Source organism: Sinohyriopsis cumingii, chromosome 3 (genome assembly GCF_028554795.1).
Source record: "Sinohyriopsis cumingii isolate HCF-2022 chromosome 3, ASM2855479v2, whole genome shotgun sequence".
NCBI lineage: Eukaryota > Metazoa > Mollusca > Bivalvia > Unionida > Unionidae > Sinohyriopsis > Sinohyriopsis cumingii.
In genome coordinates this window covers 94,963,987-94,990,049 of record NC_142963.1, presented here as the reverse complement: position 1 = coordinate 94,990,049, position 26,063 = coordinate 94,963,987, and the positions used below count along the sequence as shown (strand labels likewise).

The following is a 26,063-nucleotide window of genomic DNA, read 5'->3' as shown; positions in this document are numbered from 1 at the left end:
CTCTAGATGTCGTTCATAGTGACATTTTGCGGAATCCTTTTTTATTTCCTGCATTGTCTGAGGAAGTTAAAGAGGCCTTATTAGTAAGATATTTCTTGTTTCTATCAGAATGAAGAGACCTGGCATCCTAACCCCTGCTCTGTGTGCCACTGTAATAAGGGGGAGGTAACTTGCTACAGACATGCTTGCAAGACATGCCTGGAGGGGAGTGTAGCCATAACCCGCCCAGGAGATTGTTGTGGAGAGTGCAAAAAAGGTAGGTGGTCATAAACTAATCTTTTCAAACCCTAAAGTGGCTTCCATTTCAGCAGAGAACTCAGTTTCAAAAGGGTTTATGAGTCTATGATTCCTTACTTGGTTTGGGTTCTGATTATCTTAAATGTAATTTTAAATTTGTTAACCCTTTACTTCATGCAAGTGCCTTTGGATACCACTACTCCATACTTCTACCAGATTCGCATATAAGCACCTTTTGATGCTCTACACCATTCTCATCGAAGCACCTTTTGACACCTACTGTAAACATCAGCCATTTTTAGCGGGTTTTCATAGTGGCCGCTTTGGGGGAAACCCCATTTAGATACTACATTCTTTGGTGTGAATGACCATTACATCAGATTAGATGGTTGCTGTTTATGCTTTGGTCGAAATCTGCTATTTAAAGTAACTGGGTCATATTCTCCACTCTCCAAAATGTAGTTTGCAGATTTCATTCAGTACTTTTCATGATTAGAATCACAACTATGAAAGTGTCAATAACTTAGGTAAAGGCTCTGATATTGATGTAGGCAGAAATTAGTTTTTATAAATTATCAAATTCAGATGATTTAGTGATGCAGATGCAAACAAAGAACTTGTAAATTGTAAGTTTGAGAAATGGCAGCTGTGGTTGGTCAAGCATCTTGATAGTGAATGAGTTCTCTCAAGATTTTAAAGCACATAAAAAATTTTATGTGAAAAGTAATTATATAGCTATAATGATCGGATTTTACTTTTAAATCTATCTGTACATAATATGTGTGTACCAAAAATGTAAAATGGTTAAAATTGCTGCTAAATGTAACATACACTACATTGCTTAACAGTTAACAGGCAGGCCTATGTGTATGGAGTCGAATAGGTAAGAGGTGTTCTATTTATAGTGCAATGCACTGGGTAACTTTGCGACATATATATAGAAGGGCTTAAACGCCATACACTCTATGAGGTAAAGGGTTAAAAATGTACATATGTATGAACTAAGATCCATCTCAAACAACAAGTTATATGTATCTAAACCAAATTCAAAGTTTTATATGAGGAGTTTTGCTTTTCTGGAGCCAACCTGTGGACACATTTTCCTTTAAATAATTCTCTAAATTTGCTTAATAGTCTATAATGACCACTATAACAATGAAATATCAAGGATATAAATTGTGCTTACATAAATTTACATAAAATAACAGATGTTGTTATGGCTCATCGATTTCTAGGTCAATAAAAATATTTTCCAGCATGCGCAACTAGTTGAAATAAACTAGTTGAAACACAATAAATTTAAAGGTTTAATTCTTGTAGAAACAGCCATGGAAAGTTTTGCAAACACAATGGTTTTTCTGTTTTATTTTTTTGTTTTGTCTTTGTTTGTTATTTGCCTTTGAAAATGATTCATTAAGAGTCGAAAGTGCTCAGGCTAATTAGATGCTAGTTTTGTACTGTTTGTTTTCAGTTTATTGCATTTATCTTAATCAATACCTGACTTGCGTGATCCCTTGCTGGATCCAGTGCACTTGAAAGGACTGTTATTTGCCATATGATTTGTGTGTGTGTATGTATATATAAATGTAATTGTAGAAGGCCTTATTGAAGATTTGTCAGTTGACCAAATGAGCTTCTTTAAATGAAGTCATTTTTATTATTATTGACATATGTCATTCATGTGTGTAAGATGTATGTTAAAATAGGATCACCACCTGTGTGTAACATATTTGACATGTTGCACTGAACATTCAGATTACTTCTCTTTATTATCCTTTTTCTGTTAAAATACTATTAATTGACCGATGTTTTTCAGGATGATTTTAGCAATGAAATAGATTGATTGAAAGACAATAATAAGCACATGCTGATGTTTGCACATTTGAATTGTGGTGATAACATGTTAACACCTGTACTGGACAGATGCATTTATTACTGCTGTCTTACCTGTAAAGTACTCAGACCTTTGTTTTATTGTTTGGAAGTTTCTGAAAGTGGTGTCCTCAGTGACAATCCAGGTTTCAGTTTGACATATCTTAGTCTGGCTAATGTACTGTCAGACTTATTTTTCTGCAAGCAAGAATTTGTTTAAATGGAATGGCCTTGTCATCCCTTACTTTCTTATGATCCATGCTTGATGGGATTGACCTGTGATGGGTCTTAGTAATAAAGTGGAATGCCAACAGCTCCAACTTTGTCATACCAATCCTGGGCTCAGCCACCTGGCTAATTGCTGCTTCCTATATATTGGAATTGCCAAATGCACATCCATCTAAACACCATGGAATCAAAGCAGGATACAGGAACCAAAACTGTCTGAGTGTCGCTTCATACTGATTATAAAAATAGGGAATTAATTCAGGACCAACCAGGGCAGTCTAGGAAGGCAATGGAATATAATCTCACTTGGTTCAAACCAGATTACATTATTCCAATAGAGACATCCATACCACAATAGCTAATTTTCTAGACTCTTTGATGAGAAACAGTTATCACCCATCACAGATAAACTTACAATTTCACGATCACTATCATAGAAGTGAGGATATGATGCATGAATCTATCAGATCTTCTACTCATTTGGATTTCACCTGGCCAATGACACTGGACCCTTGCGCAGCTGGAATTTATCATGGATATCACCTGGCCAATGACACTGTACCCTTGCCCAAGTGGAATTTTCATGGGTATTAACCTGGCTAATGACACTGGACCCTTGCTCAGGTGGAATTTTCATGAGGATTAACCTGGCAGAACAAGACACCAAAATGAACTGATCTCAAGAGCTTAACTAGTTCACCTATCACACAAGTCCTGCCATTTCATTGAGGGAGATCACACTAATTTTTACCTATTAAACTGGAAATCGAAGATATATCAACACAGACCTTTTCATCTGCATATCCAGAAATAACACAGTCAGCTCAAATGAATTTGTTACTCATTTCAGCTCATGAGGTTAGAACAGTTTGCCACAAGCACTAAGCATTTGACCAGAACTGTTATCTAAATAATGTTACCCAGGCTATGGGATAGATATCAGAATTGACATTCTCCTGTTTTTATCTCTAAGACATCATTCACCCCAAAGGGCTCAACTCGATCTGGTAGTACCTATGGCCATGACACAACCTTTCTAAGTCATTCAACAGCTTCATAAGATGCAGCTTCATGACTTTTGGATTTGCAGAAGGGAAAATTTTTCCTTTTTGAAGCTGCTCCCCAAAAGATAGTCTTTTCTAGTTGGGTTATCTAGAGGACTAACGGTACTAATTCAGTTCCTCTAGTAAACATATGCAAACACCATGATATTAAAAATTAAATGACTTAAAATTTTTGAGTGCTCATGATCACACCTATCTTTATCAGTATAGATGAAACCTGCATGTCAGCTTCTGTGTTGAGGAAAGGATATGAGCCGCTGCATTTTCTGGACCTGCATGTGTTTGAAACACATGCTTTCAATTCCGCACCAGAGTCAGGTGCTAATTTTAGTAATGAGTGTTCCAAATTCAAGACTGTTAAAGGACTGCAATTCCATCAATAAAACAATGTCTCTATTGTTTTTCACTTACAACTAGGATAGGCTCTCAAAAGATTCTTTTTCTTAAAACATAACTTACAATATTAACCAATCATGGTCAGCATAACACATATATACTATTATTTTATGTTAACCTATTTCCAGGCTGGTTCCCATTTTTCTGTACCATTAGTACAGTGTATCCTATATATAAGTTGTCTCACATACCTTAGAGGCCTGGAGACAGCATCTCTTGGGTAAGGGCATGTATCTCCCTCCAGCTCTTAGCTAAATTGCATAAGGTATTATGACTAGTTAACGTATTCAAAGACGAAACTATTTTTTTCTAGTAAAATGTTTCTTCACAAATACTTACCCAGTCATAATATACATACACCCTCCCAGCCTTCTAACAGTTACGGCCATTTAGAGGGTGTGCCTTCTGCTCCAGGAGTAACTAAGATATTCTTGGGATTTGATGCCAATCTCTGTACCATGGGGAGATCACTCTGCCTGACCACCACCTAGGTGGGCAGATAATCTTTAGCTTTTTAGCTAAAAGTTTTTAACCTGGGAGGGCTGGATTAGTGACATAGTACTAGTTCTCCTATGGTATTATGCTTACTGTATATACTCGCGTATAAGCCGAAAAATTTAGGAAAAAATAAGGCCTGGAAGGGGGGGGGTCGGCTTATCTGCAGGCCAAGGTCCAAGTCTGAAATTTTTAATGCTTTTTTCCCTCGATTTCCAGTATTTATTGTTTCTGTCAATCACCAAAGATGAGATCACATGCCTAATGATGCCACATGGCTCATAAGATTTGTGCTGTTGTGAAGTGAAACATATATTTTTTTTCTAACTTAAGTGGTAGGATAATGAATGAAAAACATGTTTTAACGTACTTGATGTCTATTTGACAGATGTCCATCCACCAGAAAATGCAGCCATACATGTTATTTGAGCCACGGTGGTACATGTATTTTCCAAAAGAACCGCCATATTAGTAATCTCCAGTCAAGTATTTAACCCTCAGCTAATCAGTAATCATTAAACTCTACGGTATCGTACAAAATGCATGCTAGCTTATTTCAGTGTAAATATGAAAAGAATCTACGTAAAAAAATAAAAGAATTATGATACTGAAGGTATATACGACAAACATTTTGATCAAGAGTAGAAATACATGTACGATAGTCTTAAAGGAACAATAGCGAGAGGCTCCATAGGGGTTTGTTGCATGCACACTTAGGAAGGGTTTTGTTGCATGCACACTTAGGAAGGGTAAATAACAGGGCAGTATACGAGTCAGCGTGAATAATTGTAAAACAATATAATTTGTGGGATTTCTTTGACAGGTGTTTTAGAAGTAATTGGCAGCCACAGTTTATATACTACTGTTGTTTAGTTGTTTGTAAAGCAAAGTGGTTTGTTAGCAGTAGAGTGTTGTACAATAGCTACCATATGCTTAATCTGTGGTAAATGCCTTGGGGATAATAGGTTTGTTTTGTTGCACAATGCCAATGACTTTACTAATACATGCCGACTCTCAGATGTATTGTTTAATGAGATATGGTAGTGGACATGGTTTCTGCTCAAAGTTATAAACTGTCACAATACTTGAATAATGTCCTTGCGGAAACCAATCATATTTTGATCAATTGAATCACACTATTGGATGACCATGATGACAATGACGACGTATATGATGAAAGCACACCCATAACAGAAGCCGAGTTTCATTAACTGTTTGGCAAGTCTGATACAGAGCCAGATTTTGAAGGATTCTAAAAGTGATAGAACTTTTATAATTCATGATTTTAGAATGAGGATTAATTAAATTTCCATTAAGACTTAACACTTTAGAATTGTTTTTATTTCAACATATAAATTAGCTTTCTTACTTTCATTTTATTTAATAATGTGATTTTTGTAAATAAACTTATTCAGAACTCACTTTGTGCATCTTGTGATGTACTGGTAGTCTAGAAATTATGGGTCGGCTTATACGCGGGTCATGCACTTTATAACAGTTTTACCAATTCAGTTTGGGTTGGGTTCGGCTTATACGTGAACAGGCTTATACACGAGTATATACGGTAGGTAAGTATTCATGAAGAAATGTATTTTACTAGAAAAAGTTTGTTTCTTTAATTATACCTTTTTTTACAGGAGTATATGAATGATATATACACATTTCTAGTTAGGCTGAAGGTTGATACATGTTATTGATATGCTATTTTCAACTGTGAGTTTTGTAATTGCTTGTCTTTCATTTTGTTTAAGTCTCATAGATTTCCACCTCTAAAATTTTTAATGTTGGATTGTATATAAATACATTTTGTTATTGTAGATCAAAAAGATACTCGGAACATTATATTATAAAAACTTTCTAAGGTAAGTTATCAACCTTAAAATATATTACATTTTGCAATGTGTCATGTCTGACTATCTTCCTCATTCACCCCCTCTCCCATTCATTTTCCCCTGTCTTTAGTAAATGCTTTGTAATCATTTGTTTTAGTGGATTGTGGCCCAGACTGCCTGACTTGTAATCATGAGATGCCTGCCTACTGCACCTCCTGTCACGAGCTGGACAGTTACGTAGAGGAGGGGCGCTGTGTCAGGGCCTGCAGACCTGGCTACTACCCTGACACAAACCACATTTGTAGAGGTATGGCACAACCATTTGTAGAGGTATGGGACAAGCATGTTTTGAGGTATGGCACAGCCACTTGTAGAGGTATGGCACAAGCATGTTTTGAGGTATGGCACAACCACTTGTAGAGGTATGTTACAACCACATATATATAGGTATGGCACAATTGTATATAAAAGTATGGCACAACCACTTGTAGAGGTATGTTACAACTGCATATATAGGTATGGCAGAACCACTTATAGAGATATGGCACAACCAGCTATAGAGGTATGGCACAACCACTTGCAGAGATATGGCACAACCACTTGTAAAAGTATGGTGCAACTGCATATATAGGTATGGCACAACCACTTGTAGAGGTATGGTACAACCACATATGGAGGTATGGCAGGAGCACTTGTATAGATATGGCACAACCACATATAGAGGTATGGCACAACTACTTGTAGAGGTATGGTACATCCACATATATAGATATGGTACAACCATATATAGAGGTATGGCACAACCACTTGCAGAGGTATGGCACAACCACTTGTAGAGGTATGGTACAACCACATATAGAGGTATGGCACAACCAGTTTGTGATTGCTTATGTCCAATAACCTTTTCATAGATTTCTAGATAGGTTTTTAGATAATTGGCAAATAACCAAACTTTTCCATTCTTTAATCATTTGTTAGTCATCATCAAATGTATTTTGTAAAATGATGAGGAATTGCTAACTACAGACATGTATAAATCAGTATGTAATAATGCTAACTACAGACATGTATAAATCAGTATGTAATGCTAACTACAGACATGTATAAATCAGTATGTAATAATGCTAATTACAGACATGTATAAATCAGTATGTAATAATGCTAATTACAGACATGTATAAATCAGTATGTAATAATGCTAACTATAGATATGTATAAATCAGTATGTAATAATGCTAACTACAGACATGTATAAATCAGTATGTAATAATGCTAACTACAGACATGTATAAATCAGTATGTAATAATGCTAACTACAGACATGTATAAATCAGTATGTAATAATGCTAACTACAGACATGTATAAATCAGTATGTAATAATGCTAACTACAGACATGTATAAATCAGTATGTAATAATTCTAACTACAGACAAGTATAAATCAGTATGTACTAATGCTAAATATAGACATGTATAAATCAGTATGTAACTGTGCAGTATGGATAGACATCTACCACTTAATACAAATAGTGAATGTCAATCCAAAATGTTGTAAGTTTTATGTTTTTAGTATTTTCAGAAAATGTAACTGTAAACATAAAATGTTAGTTATTTGGCATTGTTGTCTTGCCTGCATTGGCAAGTGTTCTGACATAGGTATCATTTCCAATACCAGTGGTGGTTGTAGAAGTGAGATGGTGGCTCTCATATATCAGTGTTCATATTTCAGTGTCCAAGTATTAATGTGTAACTAATGATAAAGATCTAGTGTTTTTGTTTTAGTTTTCAGGATTCCATATTCAGATAAAACAATACATTTCATTGTAACACAATGTGCATATGAGATTCAGTTGGTGGCACTCATTTATCAACATTATGATTCTGTATTCAGGTGTTAGTGTTCAAGATTTGGTGTCGGAATTTTAGTGTTCAAGTTTTAGGATTCATACAAGTTAGATGGACTAGGGGTACACAGTATGCAAGTGTGACAATGTGTTCCACAGGACCTTTGTGTTACAGAAAATGATATGATAATTAATGTGTCTGCATGTGTGGATGTGAATACCTCAGCCTTGTAATTAGTCAGTTTCAGTACAAGTAATCCATTGACCCTTATTTATCTCTATGATATCTCATTTCAAGTAATCCATTGACCCTTTTTTAGCCCTATGATATCTCAGTCCAAGTAATCCATTGACCCTTATTTAGCTCTATGATATTTCAGTCCAAGTAATCCATTGACCCTTATTTAGCCCTATGATATCTCAGTCCAAGTAATCCATTGACCGTTATTTAGCCCTATGATATCTCAGTTCAAGTAATCCATTGACCGTTATTTAGCCCTATGATATTTCAGTCCAAGTAATCCATTGACCCTTATTTAGCCTTATGATATTTCAGTCCAAGTAATCCATTGACCCTTATTTAGCTCTATGATATTTCAGTCCAAGTAATCCATTGACCCTTATTTAGCCCTATGATATCTCAGTCCAAGTAATCCATTGACCCTTATTTAGCCCTGTGATATCTCAGTCCAAGTACTCCATTGACCCTTATTTAGCACTATGAAATCTTGATCCAAGTAATCCATTGACTCTTATTTAGCCCTATGATATTTCAGTCCAAGTAATCCATTGACCCTTATTTAGCCCTATGATATTTCAGTCCAAGTAATCCATTTTACCTTTATTTAGCCCTATGATATCTCAGTCCTAGTAATCCATTGACCCTTATTTAGTATTTAGCCCTATGATATCTTGGTTCAAGTAATCCATTGACCCTTATTTGACCCTATGATATTTCAGTCCAAGTAATTCATTGACCCTTATTTAGCCCTGTGATATTTCCATCCAAGTAATTCATTGACCCTTATTTTGCCCTGTGATATTTTAGTCCAAAAAAAGAAATGTTTATTTAACATGGATACACTAATTGATTAACTTTATTTACTTGTCCATTATAAGCTTATGCACTTTACATATTTGTTCATTGTGAATTGTTGATTGTACACTTGAAATATTAATGAAATGTACCTTAGGTGCTTCTCCTGGCAGTGTTCAGGTTACTAGAGGGTCTAGTTCTTTGAAAACTGTTATTTAGTTTCCAGATACAAAGAACTAAAGTCACATTTTGTCTTTTAATTAAATATGTCTAAAAATGTCAGCCTTTTATCATCTGTATTTCATTGGGCTGAAACGTTATCTTTCTTTCTTTGCTTTGCCAATCATTGTCAGACTTTATACTCAGGTTCATAACAATAACTATAGATTCTCACTAAAAATGGGCTGGAAGCTTAAATGTAAATGTGACTTTCTTGTGTCATAAGGGAGGCATTTTAGACAAAAATAGAAAGTGTATGCTTTGTACTGGACTGAATATATTTACTATTAAACAAGAAAACAGTTATAATTTCTTCCCTTCAAAATGTTATTTTATCAAACAATTTTTCATCTTCAGACAATTACTGTGAATGTCAAAATGACAAGATTACAATCCAGAGAATCAAAATTATTTTAGATTTTTGCATTATCTGCAAAACCAAAACAGTGGTGGGAGTGGGAGAAGTGTTTGGATTGACATGTGTGATGTATAATAGGGGCATTTATAACATGGATTGATATGTGTGATGTATAATAGGGGTATTTATAACATGGATTGATATGTGTGATGTATAATAGGGGTATTTATAACATGGATTGACATGTGTGATTTATAATAGGGGTATTTATAACATGGATTGACATGTGTGATGTATAATAGGGGTATTTATAACATGGCATATCTCTGTTACATGCTCAAACTGTTCATCAAGCTCAACTTGTTCCAATGTGTAATAGATAGAAAGCAGTAACTGGGAGTATGCTCTTTGCAAAATGAATATAGAGGATAAATATTTCCATTTGACCTATTTATTGATAAGATAAAAAGGAATATGTTAAATATGTTTCAGTTTTGATACAGGTAAATATACAAGTATTTCTCTGGTGAATTTATGTATTAAATTTTGAAAAGTATTTGTCGCTGTTGCATTTGTTGTTTAACAGTTCATGGTGTATGCTAAAATTTCAGCTTGTCACCAAAGCTGTCACACATGCCAAGGGGAGAGCCAGTATCACTGTGAGACATGCAAGCCAGGATTGATGTGGCGACATGGGGAGTGTGTGACACAGTGTGGGTCAGGCTACTACATACAGAATGGAAAATGCCTTGGTTTGTTTGTCTTGTTTTCTTACTCACTGTAAATGTTTCTGTTCATTACAAGTAAGAAATGTGTGTGCTGTTAGGTCTTTTATTGTTAAAATGAAAGTTTTACAGTCAACGTTTGTTTATGTCAGTCTACAGAAATGAGCTTATTGAGTTATGTCTAGTTTCTATGAGTGTATAGAAATTAGGTTAATGATTTATGTCTAGTTTCTGTCTTCAAAATTGGGGTTAATGATTTATGCTTATTTTCTATCAATCTACAGAAATGATTGTTGTTGTTGTAGTAGGGTTTAATGCCATTTTTCAGCACACGATAGGCTATACATGGCGGCCAGTATTAATGGTGGAGGAAGAACCCGGGAAAACCCCGAAAGAACCACTGACCCACGAGAAGCTACTGGCAAGCTTTCTCACATACCCACATTGGCTGAATCTGAGACTTGAACCCACGCAGACAGAGGTGAGATGGCAATGATCCGTAACGGAGAGCACTTTAGACCACTCGGCCACTCGGGGCCCCTACAGAAATGAGGTCAATGATTGAAGTTCTGTTTCTGTCAGTCTTCAGAAATGGGGTTAATGATTTATATCTAGTTTCTGTCAATCTACAGAAATGAGGTTAATGATTTATGTTTTTCAGAGAAGCATATCTGCTATAGGCATGGAGGGGGAATGTAGTAATGTCTGTTTGTTGTAATCAGATGATACACTCCAGTCAGTTGTTACAGTCCAATCAGTTGATACACTCCAATCAGTTGTTACAGTCAAATCAGTTATTACAGTCCAATCAGTTGTTACAGTCCAATCAGTTGATACACTCCAATCAGTTGATACAGTCCAATCAGTTGTTACAGTCAAATCAGTTATTACAGTCCAATCAGTTGTTACAGTCCAATCAGTTGTTACAGTCCAATCAGTTGTTACAGTCAAATCAGTTATTACAGTCCAATCAGTTGTTACAGTCCAATCAGTTGTTACAGTCAAATCAGTTGATACAGTCCAATCAGTTGTTACAGTCCAATCAGTTGTTACAGTCCAATCAGTTGTTACAGTCAAATCAGTTGATACAGTCCAATCAGTTGTTACAGTCCAATCAGTTGTTACAGTCCAATCAGTTGATACACTCCAATCAGTTGATACAGTCCAATCAGTTGTTATAGTCCAATCAGTTGATACAGTCAAATCAGTTGTTACAGTTCAATCAGTTGATACAGTCCAACCTGTCACAAACTATGTTTCTTCTCAATAACTTTTGAGGGATTTAATTGATTGAAACCAGATTCAGTATTAGGACTTATAGTTAGAAAACCTGGATAGTTTTTTCTTTTTATAATTTTGTGACAAAATTTTACCTAGTTATTGCCCCAATTTGACATAGACTGACCTTGCATATTGAACCAATCTTGCTTCAGTTCCATAATAAATCATTTGCAGGGTAATTACAGTCAAATGGGCTTCATTTCCACCATAAGTTATTTACAGGGTAATTACAGTCAAATGGGCTTCATTTCTGCCATAAATCATTTGCAGGGTAATTACAGTCAAATGGGCTTCATTTCCACCATAAATCATTTGCAGGGTAATTACAGTCAAATGGGCTTCATTTCCACCATAAATCATTTGCAGGGTAATTACAGTCAAATGGGCTTCATTTCCACCATAAGTTATTTACAGGGCAATTACTGTCAAATGGGCTTCATTTCCACCATAAGTTATTTACAGGGTAATTACTGTCATATGGGCTTATTACAGGGTAATTACTGTCAAATAGGCTTCTTTTCCACCATAAATTATTTGCAGGGCAATTACTGTCATATGGGATTCAATTCTACCGTAAGTTATTCAGAGGGCAATTATTGTTATATGGGCATGTTTTTTGGCTTGACCATGAAATAAATATTGTGACTTGAGCCTATCTGCAGAAGATCTTTTTTGTTTACACCGATTAAATTTCTGCTAGTAAATTATTGTTTTTAACTTGTTGTTACTCAGGTAAAGGTAATGATGCCTTACTGAATTTCAGTCCAATAATCCGAAATTGCAAAATTCATAACAAAGTTCAGCTCTTTTGAAAATTGACTTCAATCAGAATCTGTCATAGGTTGATTTGAACTGATGCAATTTAAAATTAAATTTTGTAAAAATGAGGAGTTGTACTTTGCTTTAACTTCTATGACAATTAGAAGCAGGTCATAAATTGTACATAGTTTTGTCTCATTGAATGAATAACCTTTTTTAAAAGTTGATTAGGGTTCTTGTAAATTTAAGAACATTTGAACATGCATTAGAAATTTGGATCCCTACAATTGCACTTTTTGTCCGACCTTGATTGTGATACATGTATATGGAATTACCCTTTCATGTCCCCTCATTAGTCGGGTTAATGTTTTCTTTTTTCTAAACTGGATTGCAAAGTCAATCCAACTATGTTAGGCTTTAGGTCATTTTCACGAACAGTTGCTTTTATTAACATAGTTATGTATGTAAATATTTCATTAAGAATATCACACCTGTCAGTCAAACCTTTGTTGCTGTGACCTGTATTGCATACTCCAGTGACCTGCATTAATCTTTTTGTTCAGCTCTTAGAGACTGTTACCTTTAGAATCCTTTAACATGATCTGTGAATGCCTCATAAGGAGTATTATGTACTTCAGTCAGAACTAGGTCACAGCAACCTATATTTCATGCTCAACTGACATGCATTAATCTTTGCATTTAATTCAGTTTCTTGGACACTTTTATATGTTGATCAGTGTAATGTGTTACATGCATCATCAAGAGCATTACACTATTTAAAAGAAACAAATTTTGCAATCCATCCATGATGCTGCTGATATTTTGTTCTTGGTTAGGTTAAGCAAATCTGTGTTTATTGAATGTATTTTAGTTGAAAACTTTTTTTCAGACTGTCATGTAAGCTGTAAAAGCTGCACTGGTCCTGGTGAAAGCCAGTGTCAGTCCTGTGCTCATCTTGCCAGAGTTGTAGAGAGTGGCCGCTGCATTGATTACTGTCCTGCAAATTACTATGTCAAAGGAGGCAATTGCATAGGTAGGACATCTATGACAGTAATAGACTGTTGTGAAACAGAACATTTCTTGTGGAAAATTAAAAACAAAATGTGCAGTCTAAGCAAACAAAATTAACAATAATGTGCATCAAATGACTAGTCGTATTGCTCCTTGAATGTACTTCTGAAGTTTGACATAGATTTGATTGTGCTTGCACAAATACATTAGATACTAAAAGTTTGACTTGATGGGGATCGAGGTGGGAGGAGCCACTCAAAAACCTTTCTTGGAAATATTTTTTAAAATGTTAGCAGCTAAATTTGGGGCCATATATTTGTACAAGATTTTTAACAAAATATATTGCAGTGAGATTTATCCAGCAATCATAACTACTTTAGAAAAGTACTCTGGACACTTTAGGGCATACACATGCATCAGACTGCATTGCATCTAAATTCCAAATCGAACCTGATGATGAAGTTGTTGTAATGTTTTGTCTAACTTGCAGAACTTCACATTGTGCTGAATCAGTGGTGCATGTGTGTGTTCATGAAGAGATTGATCCAACTACAACCTCATTTTTAACTTTGATCTTTGTTTTGCATTCAGATACTATGTTTACATTTCCTTGTCGCCTTTCACTTTCGTAGCTGATTACACCTGCCGCTAAATCTGTCTGCTTTACATAGACATATGCATTGTGCATAATTTTTAGCTTTCCACGTATAACCTGAGCTTTCTCCATGGTCAAATTATTTCTGGTGATATTAAATTTTTAAGAACGTATATATATATATATATATATATATGGTTTTTATTGATATAGTTTTTCTGGAGCATGCGCATAGAAACCATTCTGCTTGAAATATATTCATTGACATGAAGCCAACACAATAGTATAGATTGAGCACAGATTAAACTGCTAAAATCATTTATATTGAGAATCCTATTACGGTAAAGCCAAACACAATATCAATTAACAATTAAATTTCTTGTCACTCATTGTCATCACTGTATTTGCTTTAGTTTGATTTTGTATCTGTATTTGTAAATGATGGTAATGGCAATCACTCAGCATGTGTAGTTCTCTGGTTGTCATTCCTTGAATACATATCAGACTTGCATGGTATGGACAAAAGTCAGTTATAGTTTGGGGGATGAAAATATCAGCTTGCACATAGGGCTTTGACCCCTGTGAAAAAATCATGAACTGTTCATGAATTGTTCTTGAACTAGTTCATGAACTGGTTCATGAATTAGTACCTGAACAGAAAATGGCCACTTCATGAATCTTCAGTTCATGAACTATTCATGAACAAATTAAGAACTGTTCATGAACTAGTTCATGAACTATTCATGAACTGGTTCATGAACTATTCATGAACTGGTTCATGAACTATTCATGAACTGGTTCATGAACTATTCATGAACAAATCAAGAACTGTTCATGAACAGAACATAAATCTAGTTCATGAACTAATGTTATTGTTCATGAACTCCGTTCTTTATAGTTTATGGAAGTAAATTTCATGAAATTCAATAACATCTCTTTCTGTGAAATAGAAGCTCAGATTGATGATGCTGATTATGAAAAGATACACGGGAAAGCTTTTGAAAAAGCAAATAATAGTTTTCCTGTGAAAATAACTTTCCCTTTGACTACTAACATCTTTAGTAATAGTCCTTGTGTTCAGATGGGTGTATACAATTTTAAATTAAATGTTGCACTGCAGATTAGTTTTCTAGAAACATAAACAAATGTCAAAATACATTTATGCCAATCCTGTTTAAAATTGAAGCACTATTTAAAAATCATTGACAAATATCAAATTTATTAGAACAGAATTTATTAAAAATGTTTTATCATTTCATAATGATATTGATCACAATTAGGGTGACCGATGTATATATATATAAAAAAGAACCTGTTAACTTCTCCTCAGGATTTTTTGTAAGTTTTCAAGTTTCTTGTAAAACAAGTCCTTGTCCATTGTGGTACACTGTAAAACTAACAATTCCAGCTTGCTCAGTTTTTGAATATCAAGTGGTGGTCTTACAGTGCCCACACATTTAATGGTTTTTTTCCCTGTTCTTGAAGAATTCTTTAATTCATCCTTTGAGAAAATCTTCAGACATAACACTTTAAAAATGTCTTTATCACATTTTATGTGTTGAACACTTTTTTTAATGTCATCAAGAGTGTCTTCCTTTGGAGCAGAAACACTGCAGCATTCTCCCTCTGCTGCAGGCTGTTTTACTTCTTGAACACTCGATTCACCACTGACATCCTGCAGAGAATTTCTCTCTTCAAGTTTTCGTAATTTCCGTCTTAAATACTTATTGTCTTCCTTGAGTGCTTTAACGTCGTCTTCCAGTTTTCTAATGCGTCTATCCCTGTATAAAATTAGATGCAAGACGATAAACAACAACGATACTATTTTGTTAATGTCTTAATATTTACTAGATGTCATCATGTGTAAACAGTTAAATGTTGCAGATTTCACAAAGCATAGTTTTGATAATGCAAAATACAGATTTCTAATACAGCTAGAGCCTATTAAACTCCCTATTTCCATTTCAGCCGAATCTGGGTAGCAACTAGCTTATCCTAATAAAAATCTGATATGATTATAAGAATACACCAGGAGTACCAATGTGTGTGTGGGGGGGGGGAATAAAAAAATTACCTAATGGAGAATTAAATGACATTTTGCCAGTTAGCTTTTTGTGCATAGAAGTTTTTATAAATCTCATTGTAAAGATGAAAGGTAGCACCCCACCCATTCCGTAACTTGTGAAAATAAAGACCAGAATACAGTGAAAATTATGTGCATGTTGTCACTGTGTACCAATGTTTTCCTTCATGGCGTCAAGCATAAAGGGGTTCTTCCTCTCACCAAGGGCAATTTACTATGAAGTTTCATGACCCTGGGTGTTATATATCCTGGCTTATTGCACAGAATGCCCATGTCCACATGAGGTTATAGCAAAGCTTGACCATTGACCCCCAAAACAATAGGGCTTCTCCCTAGGGCAATATATCTGTCAAGTTTCATGCTAGTAAGTGTAACATGCTTTCAATGTTATTATCCTTAAAGGTCAACCTTGCAAAAATATTCAGTTGATGGAATATCTATACAATTTTACCTGGAGTTGTTGCTCTCACTTTCTTTTCTGAGGTAGTCTATTCCCTCATTTGATCCCTTCACTGCAAGTTAAAGGAAGATAAATTAGATGAATATTTACATGCATCAAAAAAGAATACAAGTTAAGGAAACGAACATTTATAGAAAATGCAGGGTTCTTACATGAATTCCGATAGTGGCCGACTTTTCCCAAAACTGACTGAACCAAGAGAAGGTGTATTTAAAAAGTGCATGTTAAATACAGGAGTTTATTGGAACTGTCATCACTATGTAATCAGATGTGAAACATCCCTTAAGAAAGCTACTCATTTTAAGTTTTGTTTTACATGTAACTATTATGACCAGGACATTTAATGGCCAACCAATATTGGTTGAACAGATTGCTGTTTTAATGGCCCATTCATATACTTAACGTCATTATAAGTAAATCTCATTATTACATTTCTATTATTTTTTAACATGCTCAGATTGTAAGTCTAGTTCTTAAGTACACTTCTGTTAAGCAATTAATATTTGATAAGCTATAAATCAACATCTCAAATCTGATGTACATTACATAACCCAATACATATATACATGTCAAGCTTTAGTCTTATTCATTTTACAAATAGAATCAGTGTAAAATATTCAATCACCTGGTAACATCTTGGATATCAGAATATTATGAAACTTATAAATTTAAAGCAGAGTGACCCAAATAACATTCCTGACAAACAGAAATGAAATGATATTTGCAGTTTTGGAAAAATTCAGACTTTGCTTACAGACTGAAAATAATTAAATGGACTAATAGCAGTTTGGGAAAAGCTATTTAAACTTGACTCATTTGAAACCAGTGGGCAGAATCCTATTAAATTTAGCAATTTAAGGATATTAAGTTTGTAGGTGTCCTTTAAAAATAATTAAAGACAGAATATAAGACATGGGAGCATTTCATACTTTGTGGTACCAATCCATCCATTTTGGGTAACTTCTTGTTAGGAGTCGTCTTTTCTGGAGTGATCTTATTTGGAGTGGCCGTTTTCTTTGTTGCTATCTTCTTTGGCGTGGCCATCTTCTCTGGGACTGCAGCACTCTTCTTTGGGGTTGAAAGGTGTGGTTTGTCAGTCACTGATGGGACTGTATAAGAAATATTTTAAAGAATTTGCTGTGGGTTGAATGAAAGGCAGCATTTAATCAAACAATAACATTCTTAATTAAGCTTTAATATGCATATTCATTTTCAGTTACACAACAAGCCAAGGTGGTAGCTTATACTGCTTGATGGATCTTTTGTTTCTGTTCTACTCTTGCAGGACAACAGGGAATTTTCCCAGTCATTAAGTATTAAACTCATTAGTGTTTGCAAATATTGTTGGTAAAATAAATGTTTAAGTTATTAATTTTAGGTTCAACTTTAATCCATATATTCATTTTTTCAGTCATAAAAATGTTTAAAATAAGATTGTCAACAACTGTCTTTTGGCAAGACATTATTATTTTCATCAAGATTTGTTTAATATAAATTAGTTTTCATTATTTGTAGTTAAAGTCTATACAGTCTGTATAGTTTTCTGAAAATGTCATACCTTCTGGTACCAATCCACCCAATTTCTCCTCAGTCTTTGGAGTAGCTGTAACTTTCTTGGTTGAAGCAACTGGTGTGTCAGTCATGAATGGGACTGCATGAGAAATATTTTAAAGAATGTGCTAAAAAGTTGATGTATTGGAAAAAATAGTACCTACATGGTCTAAATCACTATTTAATACAAATTTAGTGTTATTAAAACTTTAAGTATGCTTGTAAATATATATGTTCAATTAAGTTATCATTTACACATCCCTACCTTAAAATAAGCCAAGTTTGGTGCTGTAATGCAAGTTTGAATTATTGCAATCTAACTGAATCTATATTGGCTGCATATGTATACACACACACACATACTCACTGAATTCATTCTTGATTTTCGTTATCCTCTCTTCTTCTTCATCTACATGTGCATTGACTCCAAGGAGGAATTTTTTAAAATGCACTTCAATCCTCTCTATAGATGACTTGTTCTCTGAAATTCGATTTAAAAAAATGTGTCCATTAACAGACTGAACACGTTATTACCGTTTCGTTTCTTTAGACCTCAAAAGTATGAAAATTATCCAATGCACGGCTACCGTATTAAAGCTAACCACTCTTCCAGTTCGAACATTTACACCCAATAGTTAATGAAAATAAACCAAATTCCGCTTCTGATCTATATACATGTACAGTTTCACTAGCTTATCAGGTTTCATATATTGCGATCAAAATCTCTTATATCTATACCGATAGCAACATTTATGATTGTATTTTTTTTTAAAAAGTGGACGATGGTGAAATGTGACATCAAACTTGTAGGCTACTTTTCTATCGTTAATCGATGTTCATATAGGCTTGCCGTAGACAAATATTTTTTAAAAAATCTTCTGTATATAGAATGCTAACTTTTAAGTTCGAAAAGATAGATTGACCTCGATTTTGTTAAATGAAAACATGCAAACTTACCCGAAATTGCAATTAAAATGGCCGGATAAACTTTTCTCAGATAATATGCTTGCACCGTACTTCCTACAGTTAAAGAACCTTCCTTGATGCAGGTTTCTTTCAAGACAGACCAGTTGTTTTCTTGTGTCCAGTAAACAAGGATGCTGCGACTGCTTGCCATCTTTTTTTTTTTGTTGTGTGTGGGGGTTTTTGTTTCACACGTGCGGTTTATCGGCAATGCGCATGCTCAACAATTGTCCGTTTTTGTTTCTTTTATTAGTAAACAATATATAGTAGTTATTTATGAAGTTCCAAAACAAAGAAATATATTTATCTACAAACATCGTTTAATCTTAAAGAAAACAGCATCGACATTTTGCACGAAATAAAATATTATATCAACTAACCAATCGCTTGCTTACAATCTTCGCGCGCTTTCTGCGACGGAGGATGGTAACTGATAGATGTCTGCTTGGACCCGAGTCTGCGGTACCAGAAAAAATGGCAGCCTTACGAAAACAAATGTCAATGTTCTGCGACATTTATACTTCACCAACCAGTGGAAGGATACTTTGAAGGTTCAGATACAATCGGGGTATGTTAATATGTTTAAAAATAAATAACTCTTCTTCTAAACCAGTTCAGCACGGTAACTTTTATCTGTAATGGTTATATATATATATTCAAGACCAAGGTCACTGGAAGTGATGCATTGCGGGAAATTTGAGCCGCCATATTTGACTGAACTGTATATTCGAGGCAAGTTTATTTATTGTTTTGAGTTTTTATACAAAAATACACGGTGCACCACCAAAGTCAGCAAGTTCTCAAAGTATTGTTATTTTATTTGGTTAGTTAAAATTTCAGTGATTTTGTTTGATACTGAACAATTCGCTGTAAAATATCATTGTAACTTTGTAGAAAAAGGAATTTTATGCATAACTTTATAACATAATACCTCTATTCCGGTAAAATTTGAACTAGGTGCAGTAATTTCATATTTCTATTTCAGTTCAATCCAGTATGGCGACCAAACAAACCAGTTACAGTGAAATAGTTGTAAACGGTCGAAAGAAGTATCAGTGTTTGATTTGCACAAGGATAGTGGGCAGTAAACATAACATCTTACATCATTTAAGTGGAGTACACAGTTTATGTGAGTAGAAATGTTTTTACATATTTAAAAATATAAAATTTTTGGGGAAAAAATTATGTCTTAGCACATAATATATGCTATATATGGCAAATAGTTGTAATGATGGAGGTAGACCTCAGACAACTTAACACTAGCTTCCATTTGTGGCACAAGTAACAAGCAAACATTCTTACAAAATCTGAGGACTAAACCCACAATCACAGCATTGAGACTTGTCAGTCACTCTTCAGACAGTTTTTAATCACTACACCACAGAGAACTATAAAAAATACATTGAATGTATTGCATCCTTATTCAAAATTCCACTTTAGATCATGATCACAAGAAATGAAACTATTACTAAATAAAATGATGATTCATGTAAAAGCTTTGATTAGACTTGTGTATTATCACTGCCTTTCCATTTCATTTTGCCATCACTTGCTTTGTTTTGTTAAGTTGGTGTCTTAGTATTTCTCATTTTTTATATAGCTCCAGTCAAACGAATCTACAAACTGCATGTTTTTGACAAGTCAGTCAAAGTTCCTGTGCGTACAGCTTATCGATGGAAGACAAGTCAGTCAAAGGATATGGCTACACGCTGCAATGAATCTGATAATATGCCATTAGATTGTAAGTGCACAGAGTGTTGTAAAAAGCATATACCCATGATTTTAGTCATGAAATAATGCTAAATCATAAATTCTTCTTTGAAGCGGCACTAGCCAGAAGTAAAGTATATGGTAACATAAGCAAAAACTATGATTGTTTTTTATAGATCAACTTCATAATCATTAACTGATGAATATTGCCATATTTGTGATCTTGTTTAAAACAAGTTCAGATTTCACCTAAAAGTTATTTATGTCTGCCTCAATTAAGTAGTTTATTTTTAGGAAAATTTTATTTTTACAACAGCCACCAGTGGTTATCAGAATAAATTGCTGAATGAAACAATAAAAACATTATCATTTTATGAAATGAAAACAGTATCACAGACTTAGTGTATATTATTATACTGTTCATTGTTTACCCTCCCTAACATTCATATTTAAATTTATTATAACTTGCAAACTTTTCTCACTAAGGAAAATGGCTAGTTGTATTCCGAAAGTCAGACTTTAGCTCACAAAATGTTACTTTATTTTAATCCTAATGCTGAAATCATACCAAGTGTAAACAACATTGCTTAAAGTTGTCTTATTTTTCAGATGATGATAAGAATGCATCATCTTCAGAAAGAAGTCTAACCTATCCTACAGCTGGATCCTCAATAATCCCAGATGATGTAGCTGCCGATGTATGCTACACAGATAATGATACATGTAGCTCTGTATCAACATGCAATTCAAATGAAAGCGAGGTCACATCTGTACTATCAGACTCAAATGACTCTATAATATCGGAAACCTCTTCAGATGTTGAATCTTCTGATAATTTTTCTGATGTGGAGACCAGCAGTAAAGAAGATGCAAATTCATTAGGAAGAGACAGCAATGATGAAGTGAAAAAGATGCAACCACAGCCTCTCTCAGAAAATGAAGTGCAAGCCTTAAAAATTCTTTCCCTCTTTCAAAGACATAATTTAACAACCAGTGCCTGTAAAGACATTCTTCAAACTATGAAAAGTGTGTTCCCTAATTCCAAATGTGTTGATGTCCTAGACTTGGATTATATATATTCTTTAGTTGATATCCACCCAATTAAAGAAATACACTATTGTGACACATGTGACGAGGTATTTCCAAACAACTTGGATGAATTTAGATGTAGCTTGGAAAATTGTGGAGGCTTTCGTTACAAAGGAAGATTGTTGGATCAACAAAAAAAGGATCGACAACCGAGGAAAAGTTTTATACTGGCTGATACCAAAAAACAGTTGAAACATCTACTTGAGACACCAGGTATAAATAAGTTTATGCTTGTATATTTAGAATCCTTAACTGAAGAACTATGACTACTTTTACATAGTTCTAAGGGAAAATTTATTGAGGAGCATTGCACATTTCTTGTTTGATAGGGCAATATCATGTATTGTTTGCACTTAATAAGGTTAATACCGACAAAATTAGTTAAGCAAATCTTATGTTCAAATAAGGCATATACATTAAATGTAGCTCTATTTTGTTGAAGAACAATTACCTGTAAATATAATCTTCAACTGAAGTAATTCTATTTCTTGTCTTTTCCAGGTATTTCGAAAGAAATTGAAAATTGTAAGGCAGCACTTGAGGACAGAAAAAGCTCTAGAATTTTGACAGACATAACTGATGGGTTTGCGTACAGAGATATGCTGAATGAAGATGGTTTTCTACATCATCCATACAGCTTAAGTGCCATCATCAATACAGATGGAGTAAATCTGTATTCATCCTCGAAAATAGAATTGTGGCCACTTTTTATGGCTATAAATGAGTTGAGTCCCAAAGCAAGATTTTCGAGGGATAACATGTTATTGGTTGGGATATGGCAAGGAAAGGGAAAACCCCCTTTTAAACAGTATATGGCAAGTTTCAGTGAAGAAATGAATAGTTTGTACAATGAAGGGGTTGAAGTTAATTGGGACAACAAATTAATTGTTGCAAAAGTTGCTGTTATTTGTGGTGTATTTGATCTACCAGCTAAAGCAGGTATTCTAAATATGACATATTTTAATGGGACGGAGGCATGCATTACCTGTGAAGAGCCTGGTATTGTTGTAAAACAAGGAAAAGGAACATCGCGATGTTATCCTCACAGGACTGTTGAAACACAGTATCCACTACGAAATAATCAGGAAGTTTTGCAAAACATGCAAAATGCAACAACGACAAAACGGATTAAAGGTTTTAAGGGCTTGTCTGGTCTTGCATTTCTTCAGTCCTTTGACCTGGTTAAAGGTGTAGTACCAGATTACATGCATGGGATTTTATTAGGTATAACAAATACATTATTGAGCAAATGGTTCTCACCAACACAAAGTGGTAAGAATTATTTTATTGGAAAACATATTAAAACTGTTTCCAAAAGACTTCAGAATATTCAACCTCCAATCAGTATTGAGAGATTACCCCGTGATTTGGAAAAACATTATGCAAACCTAAAAGCTACAGAATTGCAAGCATGGTTGTTGTTTTATGCACTCCCATGTTTAGATGGAATACTACCAGAAGTTTATCTGAAACATTTTGCATATCTATCAGAAGCTGTGTATATTCTTCTTGGAGACAATATATTGCCAGGACAATTGGACAGAGCAGCTGTTCTTTTTGACAAGTTTTACTCTTCCTTTGCTGATTTATATGGTCAAGGATCAAGTGGTCTCAATGTCCATAATGCTTGTATTCATTTGGTTTGGTATGTAAAGCTGTGGGGACCAATGTGGGCATGGAGCTGTTTCCCATTTGAGGATAATAATGCAATGTTGCTACAGTCTGTACATGGAACGGGTAATGTTACGAAGCAAGTAATGAAGTACAAACAAGCAGTGTCAAGTTTGCGCAGAAAGGGTGTTTATTCAGCATCAACAACACTCTGGAAAAAGACTGCTGAAGCTGCAACTTGTGATATATCAGGGAAGGTGAAATATTTTAGAGACGGTGAAGTGACAGATGAAGTTTTGGCTACATTAAATTTAGACTGTCCTATGGATTTGAGAAAGGTTGACAGAATTAGCATAGGTAGCAAACAATTCTGCTCTTCACAGTACTTGAGAATGCAGAGAAGAGTCTGTAATGTTGTGCTATATAACCAAAGCAAAATTGGACGTGTTAAATATTTTGTATACAATACATCAAATAAGACTGTACATGCAGTTTTGATAAAATATGATGCTGCAAAAACAAAACTTTCACAACTACCAGCTGGAAAACACCTGTTAGCAGTTAAAGCTATGTTGACAATAGATGTGGTACCTGCTGAAGAGTTGATCGACACTTTAGTTTACATAAATGTCAGTCCCTCTTCATCACCTGAAGCAGAAGCATATGTTGCAGTGATGCCAAACTGTCATGGACATGCCATTTTCAAATGATTCTAGCATCAGTAATGTTGACTGAATATACTTGTACTTTATGGGGACTGAATGGGATGCAAATGTCAACACTTTAAACATGTTGTACTGGTTACTTTTATGTAAAATGATAATTTACAATTATTTACTCACATCAAACTTAGAATCCATAGCCTTACTCTTATTGAATAGATCATTTTGGTTCCTCTTTAGCATGTTTGACTACAATACAAACAATACACCATCCATCGAGGAACAGCACAGACATGGAATTTTACGCACCTTTTCCCCACCTTTACAACAATCCTAATTGAAGTTTTTTTTACTTTTGGAAGGAAATTAAAGGTCTTTATCACAATTTTTGCCCAAAAGTAACAAAATTTCACTTAGGTAAAGATGAAAATGAGATGCACACAAATCCAAAACTTGGCTGGGCTGTTCCTTGATAACAAGTCTAAAAAGTATATACAGAATAATTAGGCCATGTACTGAAACATGAATATATTTAGAATAATACATAATGTATTTAAGAATATGGTACAATGCACTTCCAGTGTGTTCATTTGGACATAATTTGTTGTGAAATAGGTTGATGTATGTAAGCATGTACTGCTAATCTTCAATCACATTTAATTTCAACAGATTAAATCACATTTTGCAGATATCTTCAATTCTTGGAACTTAAAAAATTAGTTACTATTTTGTTCATCGCCTTTTTTAAGAAAATGCAATCAAAATTCTCAAATTTAATTCTTCATAAACTGGATTGCTTCAAGGACAGTTGATGAACTACAAGTATGCATAACAAGTTTCTAAAATTGTAATTTGTTTGCCTATTTGGTTCAGTACTTAACAGTTCATGTACTATTATAAGTTCAAGAACTTAAATTTCATGAACTGATATTCATGAACAGTTCATGAACTAAGGAAAAGTTCAAGAACTTTAATTTCATGAACAGTTTGTGAATTTGGAGGAAAAGTTAAAGAACTTGAATTTCATGAACTGATGTTCATGAACAGTTCATGAACTCAGGGGAAAAGTTCAAGAACTTGAATTTCATGAACTGATGTTCATGAACAGTTCATGAACTCTAAAGAAAAGTTCAAGAACTTGAATTTCATGAACTGATGTTCATGAACAATTCATGAATTAATTTGACTTTTCACAACCAGTTCATGAACAGTTCATGAAGTTCATGAAGCGTTCATGAACTTAAGAACTTTTTTTCGCTGGGGCAGCCATATCTTTTCTGGGCAATGAGAAAGAGAGCAGCAGTCTTATATATCAGATTTATGGACTATATACATGGACCAATATCCCATTCCTCATCCCAACCTGAAGAAAAAGACAACATCAAATGGCCATGTTTAGTCACAACTGGATATGGCCATATGACTCTGATCACAATGGGCCATGATCACAATTGAAAATACGGTATCAGCCACCAGAGAACGACATTACTTGCATGTTTTGCCCAGTTTAGTGCTATAATACCCAAGAATGTTTTCATTTTTTTAAACTAAACTTTGTATGAGCAGTTATTGTAAAAAGCCGTTTGTGATGGATTTTGCTTTGTGACCTCTGTATCACTGTTGGGAATGGGTGGTAGGAACCATTATGTGGAGGTACAAATTGACAACCTCAATACAAGCGTGTGACACACATGCTGAGGTAGGATAGAAGGTATATTTATTTCACAAAACATTAGCATTGAGGTCTATGGAAAAACAATTGGTACCATGGCTTGGAATATGCAGTAGCAGCATGGGGATTTTTGGAGTGGGGCATGGAATATGCAGTAGAAGTATAGGGATTTTATGGAGTGGGGTTTGGAATATGCAGTAGAAGCATAGGGGTTTTATGGAGTGGGGCTTGCAGTATGCAGTAAAGGCATGGGGATTTGTAATGAGAAGCCATTGCATTTGCTTCTGATTATTTCAACACTATTTTCCCT

General features: G+C 34.5%; 3 protein-coding genes across 3 annotated transcripts in view; 2 read left to right on the top strand and 1 right to left on the bottom strand.

The window, feature by feature from the left end:
• LOC149803322 (extracellular matrix organizing protein FRAS1-like) overlaps positions 1 to 26,063 on the top strand; it is a 307,035-nt gene that overhangs the window by 166,467 nt on the left and 114,505 nt on the right. The window contains exons 12-15 of the mRNA XM_089953030.1: positions 109 to 256; positions 6,282 to 6,431; positions 10,193 to 10,333; positions 13,236 to 13,379. Coding sequence (XP_089809156.1) covers positions 109 to 256; positions 6,282 to 6,431; positions 10,193 to 10,333; positions 13,236 to 13,379 — 583 coding nt within the window. The remainder of the gene's footprint in view (positions 1 to 108; positions 257 to 6,281; positions 6,432 to 10,192; positions 10,334 to 13,235; positions 13,380 to 26,063) is intronic.
• LOC149803324 (uncharacterized) lies at positions 15,167 to 18,700 on the bottom strand. The gene is made up of 5 exons (XM_089953029.1): positions 18,414 to 18,700; positions 18,054 to 18,146; positions 17,425 to 17,604; positions 16,487 to 16,547; positions 15,167 to 15,733 (listed from the first exon to the last, which is right to left on the bottom strand). Exons 2-5 carry the CDS (start codon positions 18,136 to 18,138, stop codon positions 15,268 to 15,270), a joined length of 792 nt encoding a protein of 263 aa, XP_089809155.1. The 5' UTR covers positions 18,139 to 18,146; positions 18,414 to 18,700; the 3' UTR covers positions 15,167 to 15,267.
• Positions 18,959 to 24,772, top strand: LOC149803323 (uncharacterized). Its single transcript, XM_089953027.1, has 5 exons — positions 18,959 to 19,577; positions 19,995 to 20,138; positions 20,610 to 20,750; positions 21,329 to 22,021; positions 22,310 to 24,772. Exons 2-5 carry the CDS (start codon positions 20,006 to 20,008, stop codon positions 24,127 to 24,129), a joined length of 2,787 nt encoding a protein of 928 aa, XP_089809153.1. The 5' UTR covers positions 18,959 to 19,577; positions 19,995 to 20,005; the 3' UTR covers positions 24,130 to 24,772.

Excerpts from the sequence above, each read along its gene's own strand:
- LOC149803324 (XM_089953029.1), bottom strand. The coding sequence starts at position 18,138 with ATGACTGACACACCAGTTGCTTCAACCAAGAAAGTTACAGCTACTCCA. Across the intron at positions 16,548-17,424 it reads GGATGGATTGGTACCACAAA|TGAAGGGATCAAATGAGGGA; the intron begins GTATGAAATGCT and ends TTTAACTTGCAG. Across the intron at positions 15,734-16,486 it reads AGTGAGAGCAACAACTCCAG|GGATAGACGCATTAGAAAAC; the intron begins GTAAAATTGTAT and ends AATTTTATACAG.
- LOC149803323 (XM_089953027.1), top strand. The coding sequence starts at position 20,006 with ATGGCGACCAAACAAACCAGTTACAGTGAAATAGTTGTAAACGGTCGA. Across the intron at positions 20,139-20,609 it reads AAGTGGAGTACACAGTTTAT|CTCCAGTCAAACGAATCTAC; the intron begins GTGAGTAGAAAT and ends TTTTTTATATAG. Across the intron at positions 20,751-21,328 it reads TGATAATATGCCATTAGATT|ATGATGATAAGAATGCATCA; the intron begins GTAAGTGCACAG and ends CTTATTTTTCAG.